General features: G+C 37.7%; 3 protein-coding genes across 3 annotated transcripts in view; all 3 read right to left on the reverse strand.

The window, feature by feature from the left end:
- LOC111346223 (uncharacterized) overlaps positions 1-10,051 on the reverse strand; it is a 64,089-nt gene extending 54,038 nt beyond the window's left edge. Inside the window, exons 1-5 of the mRNA XM_088731401.1 lie at positions 10,030-10,051; positions 9,424-9,518; positions 6,428-6,463; positions 6,046-6,189; positions 5,502-5,570 (exon numbers count right to left, since the gene is read on the reverse strand). Coding sequence (XP_088587527.1) covers positions 5,502-5,570; positions 6,046-6,189; positions 6,428-6,463; positions 9,424-9,518; positions 10,030-10,051 — 366 coding nt within the window. The remainder of the gene's footprint in view (positions 1-5,501; positions 5,571-6,045; positions 6,190-6,427; positions 6,464-9,423; positions 9,519-10,029) is intronic.
- Positions 1,034-4,161, reverse strand: LOC148724889 (uncharacterized). The gene is made up of 3 exons (XM_088731250.1): positions 3,636-4,161; positions 2,772-3,176; positions 1,034-1,239 (listed from the first exon to the last, which is right to left on the reverse strand). The coding sequence occupies exons 1-2, from the start codon at positions 4,110-4,112 to the stop codon at positions 2,898-2,900; spliced, it is 756 nt and encodes a 251-aa protein (XP_088587376.1). The 5' UTR covers positions 4,113-4,161; the 3' UTR covers positions 1,034-1,239; positions 2,772-2,897.
- Positions 10,052-18,830: 8,779 nt separating the features above from the next.
- LOC148724890 (uncharacterized) overlaps positions 18,831-24,747 on the reverse strand; it is a 48,443-nt gene continuing 42,526 nt past the window's right edge. The window contains exons 20-25 of the mRNA XM_088731402.1: positions 24,574-24,666; positions 24,173-24,274; positions 23,720-23,815; positions 22,619-22,720; positions 20,531-20,576; positions 18,831-19,543 (exon numbers count right to left, since the gene is read on the reverse strand). Coding sequence (XP_088587528.1) covers positions 19,425-19,543; positions 20,531-20,576; positions 22,619-22,720; positions 23,720-23,815; positions 24,173-24,274; positions 24,574-24,666 — 558 coding nt within the window. The 3' untranslated portion in view covers positions 18,831-19,424. The remainder of the gene's footprint in view (positions 19,544-20,530; positions 20,577-22,618; positions 22,721-23,719; positions 23,816-24,172; positions 24,275-24,573; positions 24,667-24,747) is intronic.

The following is a 24,747-nucleotide window of genomic DNA, read 5'->3' on the forward strand; positions in this document are numbered from 1 at the left end:
TATATGTTCATCTCGATTTCTCTTTATTGTCTTTAACAAATATATATATATATATATATATATATATATATGCTGAAACTAGGCTAACATGAATAATGATCATTTAAATCCTTCATCATTGAACCTGAACCTGACCATCAATAAAAGCCATACAATTCCAATAATATAAATAATACTACGTTATTATCAATTTGAGATAACCTGCTATTTCCCTTTCTTGTATATTCACCTAAAAAATAATTACTTAATTCAGCATGGTTTTGTATAAGAGAACTTTTCTAACACTTACTGAACATACAATTGACCTCGTAGTACAAACATTCACATTTTTTGCGAAATTTAAGATTACCGACCTTCCTCCTCCATTTCCTGCTTAAGTTTTCGTAATTGTAAAGAAGTGTTTTATTTACAAAAAAAAAATTAATTGTACACTATTCAGGTATCATCCCGGTGATTCAATGTTGACCCTAGCATTGAATTAAGGAAGAATTCCCAGACACTTCCCGCTCTGTAAAATAAGTCTGTGGATCCTACTTTTGACGGCAAGCAAAGGCGTAAAGTGTACTTCTTTCCAGCAGTTTACCTAACTATTCAAACTACAGACCATATTCTGCCGTATGATAGACAGTATTTACAAATATTAAGAATTCTCTATAGTTGAGTCAAATCCACCAACTGCAAAATATGGTACCGTTTTTTTTCAATTAAGTTCTGTAAAATCAGAATGATAAATATTCTTAAAGCCCAAAAATGTAATATGTGTCTCGTTAGAAGGGCAAGGTTTGCGATTCAGTCAAACGAAAGTAAAATGAAAGGTTACCCAAACGACTAATGACATCAATGTAAAATAGAAGGCAACAAAGGCCTGTGACACTCTGTGCTCAATTTAGGAACAGGGGCAGTGATTAAAATATTATAACATTTCTAAAGATATACAATTTGTTTAATAAGTTACCTTGAAAAACAGCACCAATAACTTCATCAACCTTAAAAAAAGTGTATTCTCTGACGATAGTTATAATGGTTACTAATCCACATTACAAAAATATCGCCTTCTGGCACCATAAGTTTTAACTTTCATATTTTAATTCCACGTTGAAAGTTTTTTTTTTTTTTTTTCACATCTTGGACATGGTAGTTGACGTATCCAAATTAAATTTCAATTGTTAACATCATCGTCGGTTTCCTCGCCTTCATCGGCAGGTTTCTTGTCAAATGAGATTTCCCTAGGCTCATTTTCTGGGTGGAAAGAAATTGAAATAGCTAGAATGTCTACAAAGTCAGTAGAAACGTAAGTTTCCATAAATTCTTAAAACCCCTAACAGGCTTCTGGGCAGGAAGGCACAAGGACTACTGCTTTTACGCCTGGATTACTTGTTAATCCATAGCGTTAACATTAATACATCGCAACGAAACTTCTGAAATTCTGCCTAGCAAAAATTTTTAATTGGCCCAGAATTTGTAACAGGTTTCCTAATATCACAAGTTCTCCATTACACTTCGGCGGGGGGGTGGAATGCTCTGTAAGCAACAAGAGAGCCTTTTAAATAAAATATAGCATTCAAGCCATCTTATGTCTAAAGCAGAATATTCGAATTTCGAATTAGAACTCAAGGCCTTGGGGTAGGCAGCTGTCAACAAAATAATATCAGCGATCATTTCCTATAGACATCATCCTTTTCCAGGAACAATTTGATAGCACACGTCAAGTATAAAATACCTTTATCCGCTTATTAGGTGCTTGCACGCAAAACTGAATTGAAAGTGGGGAGTAGATCCATCATTCGTGACGAGTTAACAAATAAATCTAAAAACCATCCATAAGTGCCCCCTCTATTGAGTGTCCTCCTTCCAATGAGCACCCCTACTTTTAGCCGATATTTTAACTAAGGGCCTGAACTCTAATTCGAGCAAAAACAGGATGATAAGAAGTTAAATTTACTTACTCGGAATGAGGCCCTCGGAAATAGCTTGTAGACATAAGCCTTTCTTGAAACAATTTGATAGCAAAAAATACCGGGGGGCAAATGGATCATTCATGCTTAGTTATCTAAATGAATCTGAAAACGACCTCTTGAAGAGTCAGTCAACTTTCGTGCACATTTAAGACATTTTTTGGTAACTGTCACACCTTAGCAATGAAAGTACAGAATAATGCACCTAAGTATACTGATGTCGAAACAGAGCTTTTTGCTTCCGCGTCAAAGCCAATTTAGTTTCTTTTTCTGATAAAAGGTCCTTAAGCCACCGAAGTATCTTTCGTTGGTGTGGATGAGGCTTTTTCGTCAGAACTTTTGTCCATCTTTAGATATACCTCGTCAGGAGGAAAACAGGCTCCTTTTGTATTTATGATCTGGGACACTTAAGTTAATCCCCGCGTAGCAAATATTAAGAAATTTATATCATTATTTTTGTATATCCTTACGCCCAGAAGGGTGAAGAGGATATTGTGATTATTTAACTTCAAAGTTGCATACCGAATTTCCCAGAATAACTGCTCACGCTCAAATAAACGCCCCCCTCAGCTTCTTCCCACACTTTCTGAAATAGTAAGGAAACAAAGGAAAACTGTTTCTGTTGCCATTTTATTTAGAAATTTTTAAGGTTTAACTATAGCGGGGCCAGTAGAGGTTGATAGTTTCTGAATAAGCGCCCCCTCTACTAAGTGCCCTCCTTCCAATGAGCACCCCTACTTTTAGCCGAAATTTTAAAGAGGGGCCTGGGCGCTAATTCGAGCAAAAACAGGATGATAAGAAGTTAAATTTACTTACTCGGAATGAGGCCCTCGGAAATAGCTTGGAAATGCGATTTACTCTGAACCATCATCTCCCGTAATCAGAAGTGGTTCTCCCATCTTCACATCAGCGACATCAACAACATCGTCGGTGTCTTCACCGTCAACCAGTTGCAAAGCACCGGGAGATGTATAAAGCAGACAGTGTTCTCTGCAATTTGCAATTAAGCTTGAGGTTCAAGAGTTCTACAAGCTTGGCTACGAATGCAATTGATTCATTTTGGATCCCGCTACATTTAAGGCTGATAAGGCATAAGATCTCATCAGATGCATAGTCTTCGTGAATCCTTTCAGAGGAGATTTCTACGCAAGAAAAGGCATCTTCAGTGTCTCTGCAGGAACCAGCAGCACAGCGTAGGTCCAGAAGAATCTTGTTCACATTCTGCAAACAAATGCATTTTTAAGTGTCCTCGAAGTGGTTAATTCTATAACAAAACTTTTAAATGTGAACGTCTTAAGAATCCCGGCAGGATTTTTGCAAAAAAAAAAAAAAGAAAAAAAAAAAAAAAAACCTAACACTAACTAACAACAACAACGACAACATCAATAAAAAAAAAATCAAAAATGCAACAAAAAAATCAGAAAGTACCCCAAAAATATCATTAAAAATTATCAGAATCCTTCAAGTCCCGTGGCCAAATCAGACTTTTGAGAACCTGATGCGCATTATTTAAAAAAAAATTGACTCCATGATCAATTCTGCCCTATATGAAATCATACGTACTCCTATGTGCGAACAGTTCCAATGTTTCTCAAACTCTTTCTTAGGATCTATAAGTTTCTAGACAGCGAGGTATTCCAAATCGAAGTAAAACATAATCAGAGAAAGCCGCCTGCTCACCTGTCGCGGACGTTTCGTGTTCCCTTGAAAGACAAATTCATCTCCCACTTGAACGTACTTGACAATTGAACCAACTTGAACATTTTCTGCTTTCACCTCCTCATCCTCCCAGGTACCTATGAAATCTTTCGTCACGAGTTGATAAGGTTCACACACACCGGATCCTTCTTCATTTATCTTCCTCCCATATATAAGGCTAGTAGCACCACCAGGGTGAGTGTTTGATATTTCAACAACTACGCAGTGACCTTGTTTGGCATTGTCTGCAGCTGTTAATGTCAGTCTGTTCATACGTTTGCTGAGAGGTATAAAATCGTGATGCATTATGGAAGATTCACCAGGTGATTCTTCCATAATGCAAGGCTTAAACTGTTCACATCTCGGGCTAAGATGTAAACAGTTTAAGCCAAGCTCAACATCTGTCGTTGACTCTTTTCCACGTTTGCCTTCTTCAACGATGTCTCTCGGATTAGTCATCTCTGTTTGCGTCGTAAACTTCTTTCCAGGCCTTTTAGGCAAACTTACGGTCTTCATTCCTCTCAGCTATAAGAAGAGAAAAAAGTACATCATGGATACAGGAAGCGAAGTGTAAAAGTATTTTATCGTTTTTTTAGCCATGGTTCTATTTATAGGACTCTGTGGCCTTTGCAGAAGGGAAAGGAGGTTCAAGTAGGGTAAGGTAAAAGGATAAGGGTGGGAAAGGTGAAAAACGCGAATGAGAAGGGGAAGGAAACTAAAGCATTAACCCTTAATTGGAGAGACGATTTTCCATTTTATCAAATGCGAGAAAAAAAGAAAAGTTCCAATGAGGAGCCGAACCTCAATTTTTAGTTTATTTTTCTTTGTTCCACGTTAGCTACAAGACGAAAATCATCTTTCCCCTTTCACTTATGAGCTTAAAGTTCACTAAACCCTCTATAATTTATTTATTGTCACCCTTACAACATGTATTCGCTAAATGTTTTCTAGTTCAAAGTGTTTTTCTGTTTTTCAGTCAATTATGAGCTGCCAGACTTTAATTGTGATACCGTCTCAGTTCAAGTTGACGCATGTACATCTATGATTGTTTTTGTTGCACAGCAAGTGTTTTGAACGTCATTAATATTTTTATCATTCAATCTCTACACATCTTACACCAAGTGTAACCTGTAGATGAATTCAAAGTGACTTCAAGTCAAGTAAATTCAAGTTAACTCACACCATCCCGCTCCTGATGCGGATTTTTGAAATTATTGAATGAAAACGTTTACAAGAAAATAGCTTCCTAACTTCCAAACATACCTGTATATCTACATCTCTTTCAAGTGATAATTTAGTGTCCTAAAATAGGAATAAAATCGGTCAAATAATAAAATTATCAATCGATGCACTTAAGCTACACATTATCATTCTTAGTATGTAACCCTCTCAGCATCATTCCCAGGCTTAGCACAACGAGTAAACACTGACACCAAAAATATATCCATAAATGCAAAGAGGGAAATTACGCTTTCAGCTTGGTAAGGTAAATACTCTGGAACACAGCACGGGTAGGGATGCACCAATTAACATGCTGTACAAAAAGAAATGCTTTCAAATTCATAAAGTATTTTAAATTCAGCCAAGGGGCTGCAAGGAATGAAACATTCTTAATAACACATCTGCGTTGTAATGAAGAAGATTACGGAAGTTCAGGTAGTAATTTCATATAAATACTGCAGTGTGTACAAAATGCACATGACATGAAGCTCATTTCCTAAAATGTCCCTACGTTATTCCATTTGACGTACCTGTTTATGTTCAATATTGAGGATAAATATGGTTGATTAGAAAATGCGAAATTCCTACTACAAAATTAAATTTCTTCCGAGGAGCAACCAAACATACCCTGGCATCAGCTTCGAACTTTCTCCTAAAACTAAGGCGCTCTTCTTTTTCCAGCCCTTCTTCTTCGCCCTGGAAAAATAATTAAAAACACTCATGAGCTCAACAGTTTCACTTAAGAAACTAAAGTTAATGCAGCTTCGCAATAGCAGATTCTGAAGAAAGAGTGGATTTGAAAAGCTACTATTTCAAGCAAGAAAGCAATGCCTCTCAAAATAACAACAGAATGCCGGAGACAGAGCAATATTTGAAGCTCAACCATTATCCTCTACGGCCTAAAATTAATCTAAATTCAAATCCGTAAATCTACCCCGGCTTCAACCGACTATTCTTTTTATAGAGTTTGATACTTGGAAAATAATCTTAATTAGCCCCATAAATGAAACAACACAATGACCCTACTGATAAGGCTTTAACGTCTCCCTTTTAAAGCTAACTACGAATGATAATTTGAACACATGTACGAGAATGACATCTTCGTGAATTCAAGAATGCATTCATTTGAACAGCAACTATGTTAAAGAAAGAAAACACAATAAGAAGATACGTGAGGATGCATTTCCTTTAGAGAAAAGTACATGAATGCAGTAAAATATCCCCATGAGCCAACTGCACTCAGCAGGTCTTCGTGGCAAGAGAATACCAGGAGTATTTTGTGCGCAGAATTTATGCCACTGGGCGAACAGGGCACCTTAAATGAAAAAAAATTACGATAATCCTAACAAAATACTTAGTTTTCCACATGTCTTTTCAAGAAAAGCAGCAACAATAATCTTTACGCACCATGCCAATAACGTCTTAAGATGTACAGCACCGAGTTTATAGGATATGCCACACAACTATGAACTGCCATAAAAGGTCTGATTTAGAACTTTGATTAAACTTTACATGAAAAATACAATTACAATATAATTGAACTTAATACGTACCGATGGCATGATCGTGAAGCGGAACAATTCTTCGACCTTCAAAAATTAAAAAAAAAAAAAAAAAATTAGACCACGAGTAGTACCATCTTTTCGGCCAAGTCCATTGCGCGAGTCAAAAAAAAATTCATTTAAAAAAAATTAATGTTAGCGTGCTGCGGGAACTATTGGAGTGAAGCCGATGCGCCGCGGAAGCTCCACGAGTAAGCGCCATCTGACTCCTCGAGCGACAAATCCGATACGTATTATGGCTGAAAAATGAAAACTGAACTTGGATTGCTTTTTGAAACGGTGACCATCATATCAAAATATAGGTGTTCATTTCCAAAAGGTACTATTAAATAGATGATTTTGATTAAGAATCTTTCACTTATCAAAAATTTTTAACACATCCCCAATTAATCTTCTAGTCGTAAATTTCATGAACAACGATTCAAGCATGGTGAATCTAATGCACGCGTCTCATAAACTCAAGACATTCATATATTTTGCGCTTCTAAACAATGTAACTCTTCCTTGAATAAAGCATCAGTCAATTTTTTTGGCCTCATTTGCCTTACTTCTATCCAGGTTAACTAGTGGTTCGCAAGCATCTCCTCTTACGACTGGGGTGGCACTGTAACGTGCCCCCTCAGACCTCTCCTGACTCGTCTCAAGTCTTCCCGCGGCAGAGAAACGCTTGACCTGCAGCGCTCATAATGGAGGGCTAAAGGAATGATGACTTCCGAGTGCTCTCCGGTGTATTAGCTTAGGAAAAACATTGGGCTGAAAAAGTCATCCTGACTTCACAACAGGATGTCATGAATTCATCATTAAATTTCCTTAACTTGAAGTCAGTGAAACAGTTCTCTACCTTCAGTAAATTAAAAATCGAAACCTTGACAAAACTCCATTCACCTAGACAACTGAGGAGTATCGCCTTGTACTACAATTCACTAACTAGTACACTGTGTGTATTAATACTTCCAGGTGGATAGAGGTGCCGCAAATGGAACAACGTTGTGACCCTGATAACAGGACTTCTGTCTAAACTTCATTAACCTGAATTCAAGACACTTTGCGTGTAGCATCCAACTAACATATGTTAACAGATGTGAAATATCATTCACAGTAAACATAATAAAACCTACTAATAGTTTACTACTTGGAAAATAATCTTAATTAGCCCCATGATTGAAACAACACAATGACCCCATCGATAAAGCTTTAACATATCTCTTTTGAAGCTAACTACAAGTGATAATCTGAACGACATCTTCGTGAATTCAAGAATACATTCATCTGAACAGCAACTATCTTGAAGAGAGACAACGCGATGAGTAGATACATGAGAATGCATTTCCCAAAAAGATCTGATTTAGAACTTTGACTAAACATTACATAAAGTATACAATTATAATCCAACTGATCCTAATACGTACCCGTTGCATGGCCAACTTGAGACGTATACGTTCCAGGGAAAAATATGATATCAATCTAATAAACGATTCAAACATATGTTGTAAACATACGTCTTATAAACGCAAGACATTCATATATTTTGCGCTTCTAACCAAACAGAGCCCTTTCATGAATAAAGCTTCAGTCTCCAAATATTTTCTGGCTACGTTTGCCTTACTTCTATCCACGTTTTCTAATGGCTCGCAAACATATCATCTTACAACTGCGGTGGCATGGTAACGTACCCCCTTAGAACTCTCCTAACTCGTCTCAAGTCTTTCCGTGGAAGAGAAAAGCTCGACCTGAAGCGCTCATAATGAAGGGCTAAAGGACTGATGACTTCCGAATGCTCTCTAATTAGTAATTTCTCTAAAGACAAGTAAATGAATGTGGTCAAATCTCCCCCATGGACAAACTGCACTGGAGTATTTTTCACGCAGAATTTATGCTACTAGGCAAAAAGGGCTCCTTAAATGAAAAACTCAATGAGATAGAAATACAAAGAGCTAAACTTCTCTTATTGAATGACCTAAAGAAGCCAAAGCTAAATGGTAAAGTCTGCTCGTGGAATCAACAGAAAACACAATGGAAAGTCTGTCCTTACAGTATTTACACCCTCCTTTTTTTTTTTTATCAGAAATCTCATTCGTTTGCTTCACTCACTCGTTCAATTTCTGATACTACCACCTGACTAACGCACTATACCCAGGCTTAGCACAACGAGTGAACACTGACACCATTTTTTTAACGCACATCAGTTTAATACATTAAAGCAAAATGGAGAAATCATGTTTTCACCTTGGTTAGGTAAATATTTTGGAACACAGCATGGTTAGGGATGCACCAATTAACATGCTGCACAAAAAGGAATGCTTTTAAATTCATGAAGTATTTTAAATTCAAATGAATAAAGGATGATAGTTTCTAATAATGCGTAATCATGCGGGAGACTAGTTTTTCCACACACGCGCGAGCACGCACTAGCATGGCGTGATGCGCAGCCCCTATGCGCTGTGGCAGACGCAGGCACCATGTTTAAATGTCGTTATAAAAAGTAAAGGTGGAAGTCCTCTTTGGAGCGACCAATAAAAACTTCACGGAGAAATACAGCATCGCATTGTAAATAATGTACATGTTTATGACAGATGTTCGACGTTTTGATCAACGTTAATCATTATTTCGCGTGAATCAGCGGACGCGAGTATCTAAAACCAGCTATAACATGTTGCAAATGACAGAGAAGTAAAGCAGTACATCGTTATAGCATTTATGATTGCTCCAGTTCTCATGAAGGAAGGTCTGGCAATCGCTATTTGGTTGATATTAACACGATTGGAGGTATATGTTTGTAGTTACTTCTGACCAATTGATCGACATCATTTCTCATAACATAGCATCCTTTCAAAACCATCATTATCAAGAATGCTAAAGCTTTTAAATGGTACACCCCCTTGAGTGCCTAACTGACCGCAAAATCGAAAGGGAAAAGAGGGATTGAAATTGGATCATTTACCAAATTGTTTGTCAGAGACTAGTTTTTAAAAATAATGTTCATGTACCTGCATTGTTGTATTATGGGCAGATGGTTTTAGGCCAGCTGTTTTTGGTGTATCAAGTACTTTTTCCAGTCTACCAAGCACAGATCTTGTCTCACCTGCAAAGAAAACTATTATTAAGCCATGACAATAAGTATTGGGTTGAGTAAAATTAAGGATTTAAATATCATGTTTTCAGACGTTTCAGAAATAGTCAGAGACGCACAGTGACAACAGTTACATGGGAAATTTATGAAACTTCTGAAAGCACAAGTGAATTTATTTATCCTTAATTTTACAAGGAAAAAAAGCAGTTACTTTTTTAACATAAAGGGAAATATCATTTTTCTATTGAGGTCAAAAATACGCTCTGTTGCCATTTCAGTGTTCAGTTAGTGTCAATGAACAGTTAGATGCACAAATCAGCTGAATTAAATTTTAATTTTGGTATGAAAATACCAAAGGAAAGAAACCAGCCTTTCAGTAAATCAGCATTAAGTAATTTTGCCCTCTACTTTATACTGATGATGACTTGATTGCATTGAATAGATTTGAGTCACTCAATAAAACTGTACACTACAATGTAGGAGTTTGAAAAAACGAGTCGTCAGAATAATGACTTTTTCTGACCGTAGATCTCATTCTGAGCCATTACTGAAGTCTCTCAGACTCCTAAAATTCGCTGATATAATTCATCTTGAAATTCCCTCTTTTGTTTATCAGTGGTACCATAAACTAAGCCCTTTTTTTTTATTCATTGTTTTTAACCCAGTATCTTCTATTCGTTCATGTAATACACGTCAATCACAGATTGAGAATCTGTTTGTTAAATCTGTTCCTACCGCTCAATATGGCATTCATTCTCCCAGTTACACTTTTTTCCAAAACTTTGGAATTCTTTATCTATTGATGCAAAGAAAATCAAGCTGTTTTCCAGTTTCCGTCAATATACCAAGAATTCTGTGACTGATGGTTAAAACGCTATTACTGATTCCTAATGGCTGACGATTATATTATCTTTAACTACTATTTAACTAATGAAGTCACACTTTTTATCTTAAACAACTACTTTGTATCTAAATTCCCTCTACTCATATTATTGTTTAGGTCACCTACTATTTGGATGTCCCAAACTCTGCACAATGAACCTACAATTGAAAATTTCTTTTCCTTCACAATCTCTTGATTTTTTGTATTTAAAACACTAATTTGTGATCAATTATTATTCTGTGTGAGTTTAAATAAAATTGACTTGAGTTGACTGTTCTTGGTTGGAGATATCATAAGTTGTCTGATTTTGTAAGCATTGTAGCAATTTTAAATGTAATAACCTCTTCTATGATTATAATTCCGATCCGTAAGGACTGAAAATGTACCAAACACAGCTTGTGAAAACCATTTATCACAGTACACTTAATAATAAGCAAACTTAACAAAATAAAGAAAAAGTAAATATATGCCTGTGGTCTGACTGCTGGTCTTTCCTTGGAAAAAGTTTTAGCTATGGTTCATTTACCCACCAACTGTAGACCAAACAATGCCCTACTGATAGTTAACATAATAAACAATCAACTTTCCTTTTCAAAATTTGTCACTTTTTCAGGGTTTTCTCTAAGTCTTTAACTAGCCGGAGTTATTTGAAAATAAGACGGTTGTGGGTTTGGAGGACCCATTTGATGGACCTCAGCCCATCGTTTCTAGGGAGGCCCGGGGCATGCTCCCCGGAAAATTTTTGAAAACTGGAACGCTGGAAAACGCATTACCTGGCATTTTGGGCCATGAAACTCAGGCCCCGTCCACACGTATCCGGATATATTTGAATCCGCAACTATTTCTTTGCGGATGCGAAAATATCCGCGTCCACACGTTATGTGATCACAGCGTATTCAAATCGAATTCGCCCGTCCACGCGTATCCGGATTCACTCCAGATTCACTCTAGTACCCAGGATGACTCTATATATATTGGTTACGGAGCATGCGGTACGGCATTTAGCAGCCGCGGAAATTCAATGTTTCAGTTTACGTGCGCCAGTTCTAACAGTTAAAAACATGTCGAAATCAGGCAAGAAAGCTAAGAAGAATGAGGGGAACAAGCCAGAATCATTCATATGGAGCGACGACGAGGTAGAGTTGTTATTGAACGTGACAATATAGTACAAAGCCGCAAGATCTATGGAGAACATTGACTAGGAGTCGTGCCAGAGTAAATATGGCAATATTTTAGATCGCTTCGTAAATCACTATTTGCCTTTGATCGGCGGTCATATTTAACTCTGCTCGGTAAACACTGGCGCCAATTTTGTGAGGTCATCGTATGAAAAAATATCCGGATTCGACCGTCCACACGTATCCAAAATGTTATCGGATTAAAAAATTGCCACTCTGGAGAGCGGATTCAAAAATATCCGGATTTGCTTGCAAATTCGCCGGATACGTGTGGACGATAGCCGTATCCGGAAAGAAAAAGTTGCGGATTCAAAAATATCCGGATACGTGTGGACGGGGCCTCAGACATTAGTGGAATGAATTAAGCTGCAATTATACTGTGAAAGCCATGTTACTCAAAGAAAGAATAAGCGACATTTCAACAATGCAACCATATGAACGAAAAGTGGAATGATATTTTTTGTATCTTTTTGGTGGTTTTTTTGGAGCTAATGAGCCTAGCAAATATTGCCACTTGACAACTTGTAAACTTGGCACATACTTGAAGGGATAGACCGGTAAACGGGAATTAACTCCGCTCGGTAACGGGAACAAGCCTAACAGTCCAAAGGTCTAGTATCTTCGGTTTTTCCGTCACAGAGGGTGTGGCCAAAACGTGGCCTAGGCCATGGCCTACCCTGTGGCCTACCCTATGGGCTACCCTATGGCCTACCCTATGGCCTACCCTATGGCCTACCCTATGGCCTACCCTGTGGCCTACCCCATGGCCTACCGGTGGTTAGTTTTTTAAGAACATAAAAATAAAATCAGTAAGAGTCGAACGAATACGCCGGCGTACAATTATCTGTCTCTGAAAAGGGTATGCTAAGAGGTCGCTAACACGATTTTCAACGTCCGAGGGAACGAAACACTGCAAATATCACAGCACCCAACCTAACGGTAGGTTAAGGGGGAGGGGAGAGGAGGGGCCAATATTGCGTGGTCGCAGAGGATATGTAAAATGGCGGCTTTACGATGCAGGCTGTCAGTTGGTAACATATAGTGGAGTGCTGGTGTAAAAATGTAATGAACGGCGTTATATCGGACAGCATATCCAGGTAGGAAAACGCAAACATTACGCGCCAGGCCAATTTTTTAAGTGCCTCTTTAAGTGTTGTAGAGTATATTGAATTTGCAACGAGCACCCCGGGACACGCACGCATCGCCGTCGTAACATTTCGCAAACTTTACTTGCTTTTCCAAAAAAGGGCCAGAATTGCACTAATTTGAAAGGAGAGCTGATAGGATGATGTTTGCCCAAAAGTTGCGTTTAAGCGGCTTCTATTCCTTGATGTCCTTATTCTATCAGAAGGTTTATTAGAAATTTTGATAGGAATGTGGCCGCCAAAACAGCAGAAGAAAGTCGTTGGTAGGACAGGACTCAGGAAAACGTTGAAAGGTTTTCAGCAATGCTATCCTTTTAAAAATCTGACCGCCGGTAGACCATAGGGTAGGCCACAGGGTAGGGCCATGACCTAGGCCACCTTTTGTCCACACCCCGTCACAGAACATAAGTAGACAACAAGAAAAACTTGGCTTCATTTGATTTGCGTTTTCCTTGACAAAAAAGATCTAAGGTTGACTGCTTTCGCTTTTGACCTCGCAGGTCATTAATTTTCGCAATTTCGTACTGATAGTCACCTACGAAGACTACTTTTTCCCAGTTTCCTGCTCGCACTAATAATGCATTCAGGTATCGAAATCCAATATGGCGGACAACACGGATGTTCCGAAAACACACACTGACCCCCAGTCCATGGACCCCCTACGGACCTGGTTCACGGACCCTGTGCGGACCGGTCCTCGGATCCTCTATGGACCCCCCTTTACGGACCCCCCATGAAAAGACAATAATAACAATGACAACCTATAGAGATTTGACTTACCGTTGTTTTTTTGTTCGTGATGGCGAAATTTTGACTGTTAATATTCCAAACATTACCGTGGCAGTGAAAGGAGGAAAAAAGCCGACTAAAAAGTAAAAAAAAAAAAATTAAAAGACGGATTACTTAGCTAACTTGTGAATATATACCCTTCTGCATTCGCTGCCACTGACTGCCTCCGCCATTTTGTTCGGCTTATTCCCCTGCGTGTTCAATGACTCGTCCCAGTCTTCCACAATATAATATTCCTTCTCTTCTCTCTCGCGCAACCATGGATGACTGGTGAGCTTTTGAGTTCAATCACCTTTGTTTCTTTGTTTTTCTGTGACATCTACATCTACAACAGTTTAAAAATATATGTTCTTTCTTTAGCAGCAATTTCGTCTATGAAATTATGTCAAGTGACCAGGTGAGTTGAATTTGTTATATTTCAAATGAGCAAGTCAATTCTCTACAAGTTGTCATTGTTATTATTCTTTATATGTCTTTATACTCGTCATCTGTGACAGTATTCTCAGCTGGCGAAGATCTCTTTTGACAACTACCATTCAGAGCACCTGTTGATGTGCTGCCGAACACCATTCCCAAGATTCTTGAGAAAGTTATGTATGATCAGCTCTATGATGCTTTCAAGACCCACTTCTCTCTCAATATGTCTGGATTCTTAAGTGGGCACTCATGTTGCACTGCTCTTCTAAAAATGGGGGACGACTGGAGACTAGCCCTGGATTCTAAGAAAGTCACTGGCACTATTGCCATTGACCTTTCCAAAGCTTTTGATTCTGTGTGTCACAGTTTACTCCTAGCCTAGCTGCGTGCTTATGGTCTGAATGATGACGCCCTCAGATTCGTCCAGTCATACTTAACCGAAGGACAGCAAAGAGTTAAATTTAATTGCAAATTCTCTGATTGGCTTCCCGTTCAATGTGGTGTGCCTCAAGGTAGTCTTCTTGGTCCCTTATTTTTTAATATATATATGAATGACTTAAACTTTGCTGGCCAGATCGCTTCCTTGCGTCTATATGCCGATGATACGACAACTTATCGATCTCATCACGATATCACTTTCTTGGAAATTTTCCTGAACCATGATATTGACATCCTCCTGTCTTGGCTTTCTCGTAATTATCTTATGGTCAACAACATAAAGTCCCAAGCTATGATGATCGGAGATATTGCTTACGACCCTCAATTTATCATTGGTGACTCTAGAGTCGAGTTATCTAACTCACTCAAAATCCTTGGGGTCACAATTGACGACAAGTTAACATTTGCTGATCACATTCAGAGTGTCATAAAAAAGGTTTATGCCAAGATTGGAGCCCTTAGGAGACTCAAAAAACTTATACCTGCAGATGTCTCCCTATCACTCTACAAGGCTTACATACTTCCTCACCTGGAGTACTGTAGTCCGCTATTGCTTGGAATAAATAGAACACTGAGCTCTAAACTTGAGTCAGTCAATAAGTACGCACTCAAAACTTTGCTTAATCTCGGCAATAATGTTGATTACAATACAATCTTAGCTAAAAGCAACATGAAAACTCTAGAACATAGGCGATTTTATACTTCTTTGGTTTTACTTTTTAAATGTATGAAATGGAACGGTTCGGAATATATTAAAAACTTTTTTTAATTGCGGGAATCTAGATATAGTTTAAGGAATAAAGGTGTAAATCTAGTGCAACCAGGGTATAATAATAGATCGTATCATAATTCCTTTACATATAAAGCAAGTCACCTTTGGAACAGTTTACCTAGAGAAATTAAAACAGCATCTACGCTTAGCGATTTTTGTAGTAAACTTAAGAATTTCGATTTTGGTACTCTAGGACCAATCTGTAAATGTAATACATGTAGTTGACTTTTATTGTACGCACACATACATTGTCATTCTTATTCATATTCATCTACTGCAATATCTTTCACCGAACATAATGTTTAGACTCTTCTAACTATCAATATTAATCACCTACAATTTTACAATTATCACTCGTACTCTAAACTTATATATTTTTACCTATAAAGTTTTAAGTACTTCTAATAATATACCTTTAATTATAGTTCATTTATAGTCTACCGTTTTATACATGAGCCTCTGGCTCGGGCAATTGGGCAACCATGCCTCACGTTAGACAATAAACTTTGATTGATTGATTGATTGATTGATTGATTACGGACAAGCCTTGAATCGTTTTATTTAACGTAGTCGTGGTATCCAAGTACTTATCGTAAACTGAAATATGAATTTATAAGGAAGAAGCCAAGCTAAATGCGAATAGACAAACCAACATTCCAAACATTCCGATATAAAGGCAAGATGCATAGCTAGCTAAAAACTCAAACCAACTCACAAAAAAACTATTTAAAAGCACAAGGAAAGGAACATTAGCACTTACATAACAGTCCTGCTTGTAAGAATTGAACCAAAACGAACTTCAATATAAGTTAGGTATTCGGAAGCGAAACGGGAAATCCAAACAGACACTTACTCTAACAAACGACAACAACCAAACGATAAACTAAAAAAAACTTCAACTACTCTTCTCTAAAAATCGCACACATCAACATTAAAAAGGGTCCGCGTGATTTGCTTACGAGATTACTTCGTAACCTCAAAGCACGCGCACGCGAGTCGCGCGCGCACAAGTTTGTTAACGTCTTCTTGAGGTGGCTCGTACCAGTTTCCTCGCGTGGGAAACAGGTTACTCTTGCGTGACGCGCGCGAGAGAAACATGAGAAAGAAGCGCCAGATCAAAAGATGAAAATTCAAAACAAAGATGGCGGCGCGTGGAAATTTTTCAACTTTTGTGAGAAGTTTTCTTAAGAGCTTGTATTTGATGTGTTGAGCGGCCACTTTGAATGCAGGAGATAGAAACTAAGATAACGAAGACGATTTTCGGAGAAGTAAAGGTTGCTTCACTTCACATTTAAAAGAAATATATTTAACCGATATGAAATCTTGTGACGGCGAAAAAAGAAGAACTCAAGTGAAGGATAATCTACCTGAAGTGGAAGAAGACTTTGAAACTTCAAGGAAATAATATGATATAGCCAGAAGTCATGTGTAGGATTTTTAAGATGAGCTCGGGAGGCTGTCTTTGACGGCTGTTTAATGATTTTCTTAGCAGTAAACGTCTGTAAACATCAGATCGTAGGTGCTCGCGCGAGCACACGCAGTTGTCAGCGGTAGCTAAAACAGATCATGAGCAAATGTCGATCTTATAGAATCCAGATTTTTAAATGCGCGAGAACGCGCGTGGAAATTGCTAAACTCACGAAAGCTATTGCATGAAAACAAGTCCGGTGACCCCTTCTTTTTATTGTTCCAATATGATAATAACGTCGAAAGGAATCATCAGAAAAAAACTAGAAAATTCTACGGAAGGAAATTTGCGATGTGTGAAAATTGCCCTTTTTGTAGATTTTCTGAAATTCCGCTCCGTAGAATTTTTTAAAAATCTTTGTGTATTTTCCTTTTCAAGTGCCAAAAGCAATCACTGAAAAAAATCAGGGGATCACCGGGTTAGTTTTCGAATTATTTAAGCCACAAGCTAAAAAATGCGTCTGAATAAGCCTATGAAAGCGTTGCCATGGAAACTGCTAGTGACGAAATGACACTTATTTTTGGATAACCAATGATTATGTAATTCAACCCCGTAAAAGTGTTCAACTGGCCTTGGTCAGTCTTTCTGTTGTATTCTTTCAAAGTTACAAACCATCAAAAAGATGAAAACCGGTACGAGCCACCTTAACAGCAGGCAAAAGCGTGGCAGCCGTTACATAAGGTTGGAATAACGTTGCGTGCTGCGTGGCGTGGCCACTGACCAGAACAGATTAGTTTTCAAACAAAAACTATTAAAATTTAAAAAAAAAATGAGAATATTTTCAAACTGTCAGTTTAAGTAAAACATAGTAAACATTGCTATAAAGTGAGTACATATGGAAGGCTGGAAACTGGTTTACCAGTTTAAGATCTTTTAATGACCTACAAGATCTTCAACTGCACGCAGCAAGGAGCGAGTATGGAGAAAGTGGCGAGATCCGAAACATCTTGAAAGCACGCGAGGGTAAGCATTGAACTGCTATTTTGACGGTTGACGGTAAAAATTTATTTACTTTTTTGACAACTGACCTTTAAATATTAGGTCTTCTGACGGCGGACGGTTAAACCCCTATGAGGCCCTTTAATGGTGCGTCGTCTGGACTTTTGTATTGTGCGTCTTTATCAAATATTGAGATGAAAAGAGTGTTCTCATTGGCCGATAGGTGTGTCTGGACGAGATTATGCAAACATTCCTAAGAGGTCACACTTTCTGTAATATTCCAGGAATATTTTATAACAGCAAAAGAGGATTTTCCCTGTGTTAACACAGCCTCATCTCAACACCAAGGATTGTGAGTAATAAAAATAAAAAAAAAAGCCCGAGGTTCAGTCGAGACTTTGCACAACTTTCTCGAATTCTCCCAATCCCTGTCGTGTTTAGATGGAATAACACAGAAAACCTTCTCTTTTGCTTGATTGTTCTACCTATGGTTCAATTTTTAATTTCAAGCTACATTTTTAAAGCTTCATTCCTTTAGCAAAACATTTACTTTATAAGAAATTTCCTCCCCTATATCGAATGTTTTCATCTTCAAGATATGAACAAAGAAATTGTTTGCAGACGCCATTGCTGCATAAAATATCTATCTTACCATCTCATTTTCAATCACTTGCCACCCAAAATGGCTGCAACGGAGCTTCATTTCCTCAAATTGTTTCAAATCCTGTTTAAACAAGACAGATGGGTACAATTGGTTCAAGAGGACAACCTGCTCTCGTTTTCAATATGGTGTCACAACGCAGGGTGTATGAACTCCTTGTGCTGGACTAGACGAAGTTCACTTCGAGATAGATATGAATGGCGATGCTCCAGGAGGAGCTGATATGGAATACCATTGATACGCCATAATTCTTGGTTTTATGGCACTAGACTTTCATTTTAACAAACTATCAACCCTGCAACATACGCTTCGGCTCAAGTTTTGCAACTTCTCAAGCATGAAACTTCACTTAATGACGAAACAAAACCAACAGAAACGGTGGTAGATCGCGGGTATCACTAAACTAGAATGGTTTTGGTATCATTCAAAATAAAGGCTGTGTCTATTATCCCTCAGATATTTTTGCAACGAACGGAAAAAAATGTTAACGAACAGCTTAGCATTTACTCTGTGCAACATTCACTTTCCAGTGTTCTCTGCTTCGAGTTCATGTAAAAGCAAATTTGTCCACTACTTCTATAACAACAGCAAAACGCTCTATAAAGTAATTGATTAGTCATTCCATTCAAGCTCACATGTTAACTTTGATTTCTTTTTATTGTCGCGAACAAGTATATATACGGAAACTGTGCTAACTAACACTTGATAACAATCATTCAAATTAGTCAATCATTGGACATAGAAGTAAACTGAACCTGACCATAAATAAAAGCTATACACTTCTAATAATATAAATAACATTACGTTACTACTGATCAATTTCGGATAACATGCTATTTACCTTTTTTGCATATTCATCTTAAATAATTATTTAATTAAGCATGGGATCGTATATGAAATAAAACCTATACGCTTCTAATACTCTAAAACTATAAATAACATTACGTTATTACTGATCAATTTTGGATAACATACTATTGCCTTTTTTTTGCATATTCACCTTAAAAAAAATTATTCAATTAAGCATGGAATCATGTATGAAAACTTTTCTAACACTTGTTGAACATACAATTGACCTCATAGTACAACCATTCACATTCTTGCGAAATTTAAGGTTACTGGCCTTCCTCTTCCATTTCGTGTTAAAGTTTTCGTAATTGTAAACAAGTGTTTTATTTACGAAAAAGAAAACATAACTTGTACACGATTTAGGTATCATCTAGGTCATTCAATATTGACCATAGCACGGATATGAACTGACTAAATGGAGTTCCGTATCTACATCGTCGTTCTCGTCAGCTTCACCTTCACGGTTCTTGTCAAATGAAATTTCTCTAGGCTCATTTTCTGTGCAGGTAAAAATTTAAAAAGTTAGAAAGTCTACAAAGTAAGTACAATCATATAAGCTGGCCTCAAACTCTTAAAACCCATACCAGGTTTTCTGGACAGGAAAGCACAAAGACTAGTGCTATTACTCCTGGATTACTTACTCATCCAAAGCGTTAATATTGATATGTTGCAATGAAACTTTTGAGATCACGCCATCCAAAAATATTTTTCTTAGCCCACTATCTTTACAGGTTTCATAGTATTACAAGTTTTTCATTTCACTCCTGGGGGGAGATAAATGTTCTGTAAACAACAAGAGAGCCTTCCAGAAAAGAATTAATTATTGAAGCCAGCTTCTATTTGAATCTGGATATCCGTATTAGAATATCCTTGGTGTAGGCAGCCGTCAAACAATTAATATCAGCTATCATTTCATGTAGACATCAGCCTTTACCAGGAACAATTTGATAGTACGCGTGAAGCATAAAATAACTTTATCCGCAGATTGGGTCGTTGCGCGTAAAATTGAATTGAAAGCGGAGAGTACATGCCTTACTCGTGGTGAGTTATCTAAATAAATTTGAAAACCATCTTTTGAAGAGTCAACTTTCATGCACATCTGCCGGGAAACATGCGATTAAAATACTTTGGTAATTGTCGTACATAGGCATGAAAATACAGAATGGTGCACCTACTGATCTCGAAAGACAGGTTTTTGCTTCCGCATTAAAGGCAATTCAGTTTTTTTTTTTCTGATGAAATGTCCTTAAGCCACTAAGTATCTTTCGCTGATGTGGATTGGGCTTTTTGGTCGGAACTTTTGTCCATCTTCAAATATACATCACAGGAGGAAAAGAGACTCATTTGTGTTTAGGATCTAGGTACTCAAGTTAATCCCCGCAGGGAAAGTTAAAAAATATATATATATGATCATCATTTTTGTATAACTCAACGCCCAGAAGGGTGAAGAGTATATGGTGATTATTAAGCTTCAAAGTCACATACCGTATAACCTCGAATTAGCCGGACTTGTTTTCTTCTTCCCTCTCAGCTATGGGGAGAAAAAGGTACATTATGCATACAAAAAGCGATGCGTAAAAGTATTTTATCGTTTTTTAGCATTGTTGTATTTATAAGATTGAGTAGCCTTTGGAGACAGGAAAGGAGGCTGAAAATAGGGTAAGGTAAACAGGATACGCGTGGGAAAAGTGAAAATGTGATTGAGAAAGAGAAGGAAACTACAGCTTTGTCTCGTGCGTGGGAAAAAGAAGAGTTCCAATGAGAAGTCAAACCTCAGAATTTCAGTTTCGTTTATTTTTTTATGTTCGCGTCAAGACGAAAAAATATTTACCTCTTTCACTTATGAGCTTAAATTCACGAATCCCTCTTTTATCAATTACTTGTCACCCTGACATGTTATTGCTAGATGTTTCCTGGTTCTAAGTGTTTTTCTCCTTTGTTCTTCGTTTTCTTTTTTCAGTCAAGTATGAGCTGAACCAATTATGGTCTAGCAAGATTTAGTGTGGTGGCATCACAGATCTGGCAAACGATACCTATTAAAATAAAGTGTCTCCCTGCCAAAAGCTTTAAAAAAGAATATATACTCTTCCTACTTGGCATGCAGACATCTTGAACAACTTTAACCTTTCATAGAGCTCTATTTTACTATTTTAACTATTTAGTATATGTGCTATCTCCTTAAGTGTATTTAACTTCCACCCATCCGTAACTGCTCTGTGGTAGTGGCCAACTCGAAAGCTTGGCTCCTTTGGCTACTACACACTCTTTCCACTGCTTTGTGTAAATTCATGTATAGTTAAAACTCTCTTCTTTTTTTCTCTACTTTTTCTCTTTCTCGTTCTCGTTGTTGTATTTTTAGTAGAATAAGTGTGAATAAAAGAATGAATGAATGAGCTGCTAGACACAAACTTCACTCGTGATACCGTCTCAGTTCAAGTTGGACGCATGTACAGCTCTGCTTGTTTCGTTGCACAGCAAGTATATTGAACACGTCATTACGATCTTTATCGTTCAATCGCCACATATCCTTGGCCTCCTTTTCAAAACGAGTCGTCGTGCTCAACCATTCTTGTGAAAATGAGTTTAATTTGCATGTGAATGGAAACTTCAGCCAACTCTATTCTACAAGGAAGTAACCGGACATCTTAAGGAGTTGTACTTGAAAAAAGTTCACCAAGTAGTCTGCATTTCAGTGGAAAGAGGTACTCCTTACGAAACGACACGATCGAGGACTGTAAGTGAGCACAATTAGTGGAGGAAGTCTTCTCAAACGATTTATTATGTAGAATGATCTGGCTCGAATTTACTGAACATGGGGCAAAGGGGCCAAAAACTGGAAAGAAGACTTTTTGATTGCTCCGAGATGTACCAATTTCAGAAAGAAATAGGCCTCTCGTGTCACCCACGCTCCAACATTGCATTTTGTTTAACAGCCACTAAGCAGTCTTAGTGAAAACTATATAGAGTAAATAATTCTCGATTTTGAAAAGTTGGGGAAGCTACCTTTTCCAGCAACAAAATTAGTTTAGGAGCTAACAAAACTTTAATTCCCAAACGTCAAAAGAATTATGAGTGAAAAATGAAAACTGAACTTTGGAAGAATTTTTCAACGGTAAATATCGTTTCAAATATAAGTGTTAGTTTCCTCAAAGTATTGCTGAATAGAAAAATTTGTTTCAAATCCTTTTCCTTATAAATATTTTCGACATTACCACGCAATTTTCTGGCCGGAAAGTCTAGTAAACAACGATTTAATCATGGTGAATCCGATGTACACATCAAAAAACAAATAATCAGGGCACTCAGAATTTAGCCCTTTTTGAAAAAAGCTTTAGTCTCCAAATGTTTTCTCACGAGGTGTGCCTTGCTCTCAATCCACATTTTCTTACAGCTAGCGAGCATATCCTTTTATGACTGATGGTGGCACTTTAACGTTACGAATGAAACAACGAGAACGAAATAGAAAGAGCACGCAAAATCCTCAAACGCTTTGATCACAGCAATAAGTTGAACAGCCATACAAAATTTGACCATCAAACTTTGACTAAACTTCGCATCACAAATTTAACCTACCCCTCCTTCTTTGCTGAGATCAGCTCCTTTCTCTATGAGCAACCCAACAATATCATTGTGACCTATTCTTACAGCTTCAGTGAGCGGAGTGGACCCAAAAACCTAGGAAAAAAAAACACACAATGAAAAGGTACAGTAACATAATCTTGTGACAATACAGTTTCGGTGGCTGTGGTACCGAGCACCTCAGTCGATGGTACCGTTGGGTGTCAAAGGCGTTCGTTTCCTTGAGTCTCAGTAGTTTACTATTGAGTTTAAGTTGAAGTGCAGGAGTTGGGTCACGTTTGAGTTCTTCGTAGGCTCGTTTGTCGTTAACTAGTGCGTCCATTTTGTTGTGATAGTCAGTTTTGTCCAAAGTAACACTTCAAAAGAACATAATGGGTAGAAACTCTCAAGGACACGAGACAGTTTGATATTGACTAATGGAAAAACTGCGCAGTTTTAAACGATATATAATCAAAACGTCCTTTGAGTCGTTCCTTTCAAGCTCATGATTTCCATCATCGAGTAACAGGCTTGGTGCACACTTTTAGCAGTACCTTTTTTTCCCGTCGATGATTTGTTTTCAATTACTCTAATTTACAGAAGATAATTTATACACTAAAAATTAGGCAAAGAAAATATAGGTCACCGTGCTCGTTCGAGAGCTATAGATCATCGTACCTCTTTACCTGATCTATCGATTGAAAACAAATACCATGATCCAGGGATGTGTCCACGCTTGTTCCCCTGATTACATATTTTTTTATGCGCAGTACACCATGCAATACTGATAATTCAACTTAAACATTCTCGACTAGTCACCACCATCAAACAAATTTAGCCCTTCCTTTAAAAAGAGCATTGGTCTCCAAATAATTTTTTTTCCAGGTTTGCGTTACTTTCTACCCAAGTTTCCTAGGAGCTCGCAAGGAAATTATTTTATGACTAGGCTGGCACTACATCGTTACCAAAGAAACAACAAGAAAGGAATAGAAAGAGCTCGCAACTTTTGGAACATTTTTCTCAACAGCGAAAAAAATTCGACCAACCATACAAAACTTGACTTTCAAACTTTGCCTAAACCCGACATAACAAATACAATTTTGGCTTCTAACGTACCCCTCCTCTTTTGTTGACATCAGCTCCGTTCTCTAAAAGTAACCTAACAATCTCAGTGTGACCATTCTTTACAGCTGCGGTGAGCGGAGTGTCCCCCTATAAGTAGGAGAAAAATTGGAAAAAGCATGATTTAATCAAGGTGAATCCGATGTACACATCAAAAAAACAAATAATCAGGGCACTCAGAATTTAGCCCTTTTTGAAAAAAGCTTTAGTCTCCAAATGTTTTCTCACGAGGTGTGCCTTGCTCTCAATCCACATTTTCTTACCGCTAGCAAGCATATCCTTTTATGACTGATGGTGGCACTTTAACGTTACGAATGAAACAACGAGAACGAAATAGAAAGAGCACGCAAAATCCTCAAACGCTTTGATCACAGCAATAAGTTGAACAGCCATACAAAATTTGACCATCAAACTTTGACTAAACTTCGCATCACAAATTTAACCTACCCCTCCTTCTTTGCTGAGATCAGCTCCTTTCTCTATGAGCAACCCAACAATATCATTGTTACCTATTCTTACAGCTTCAGTGAGTGGAGTGGACCCAAAAGACTAGGAAAAAAAAACACACAATGAAAAGGTACAGTAACATATATAGCTCATACTCCCTTCTTTAATGATCAACGCAAGGATATATGGTCGAATCTGCTTTTCAGACGACAACACTTTGCAAGCGTTTTTCAAAAATAAGGTAAGAGTATTACCTTGTACAACAATTCACCAAATCATATTAACTCAAACCAATGTTAAAAGGGACACTATGAATGAAGCAACACAGCCATACAATATTGGACTATTAAACTCTGACAAAACTCTACATATAACAAATACAGTTTACGCTTCTAACGTACCCCTCCATCGTTCACATCGCCTCCGTTCTCTATAAGCAACCTAACAAGATCAGTGTGACCATTCTTTACAGCTTCAGTGAGTGGAGTGCCCTCCTATATGTAGGAAAAAGAAATTAAGGATAAATCTGGGTTTGTAACAACTACACTCTGCAGGACTTTTTCAAGCACAAGGTC

Source organism: Stylophora pistillata, chromosome 8 (assembly GCF_964205215.1).
Source record: "Stylophora pistillata chromosome 8, jaStyPist1.2, whole genome shotgun sequence".
Classification (NCBI taxonomy): domain Eukaryota; kingdom Metazoa; phylum Cnidaria; class Anthozoa; order Scleractinia; family Pocilloporidae; genus Stylophora; species Stylophora pistillata.

What these genes read in the sequence shown, in the direction of transcription:
- LOC148724889 (XM_088731250.1), bottom strand. Translation starts at nt 4,112, where the DNA reads ATGACTAATCCGAGAGACATCGTTGAAGAAGGCAAACGTGGAAAAGAG. An exon ending in ACACGAAACGTCCGCGACAG is followed by an intron (nt 3,177 to 3,635) that starts GTGAGCAGGCGG and finishes ATTTGTTTGCAG; the next exon opens with AATGTGAACAAGATTCTTCT.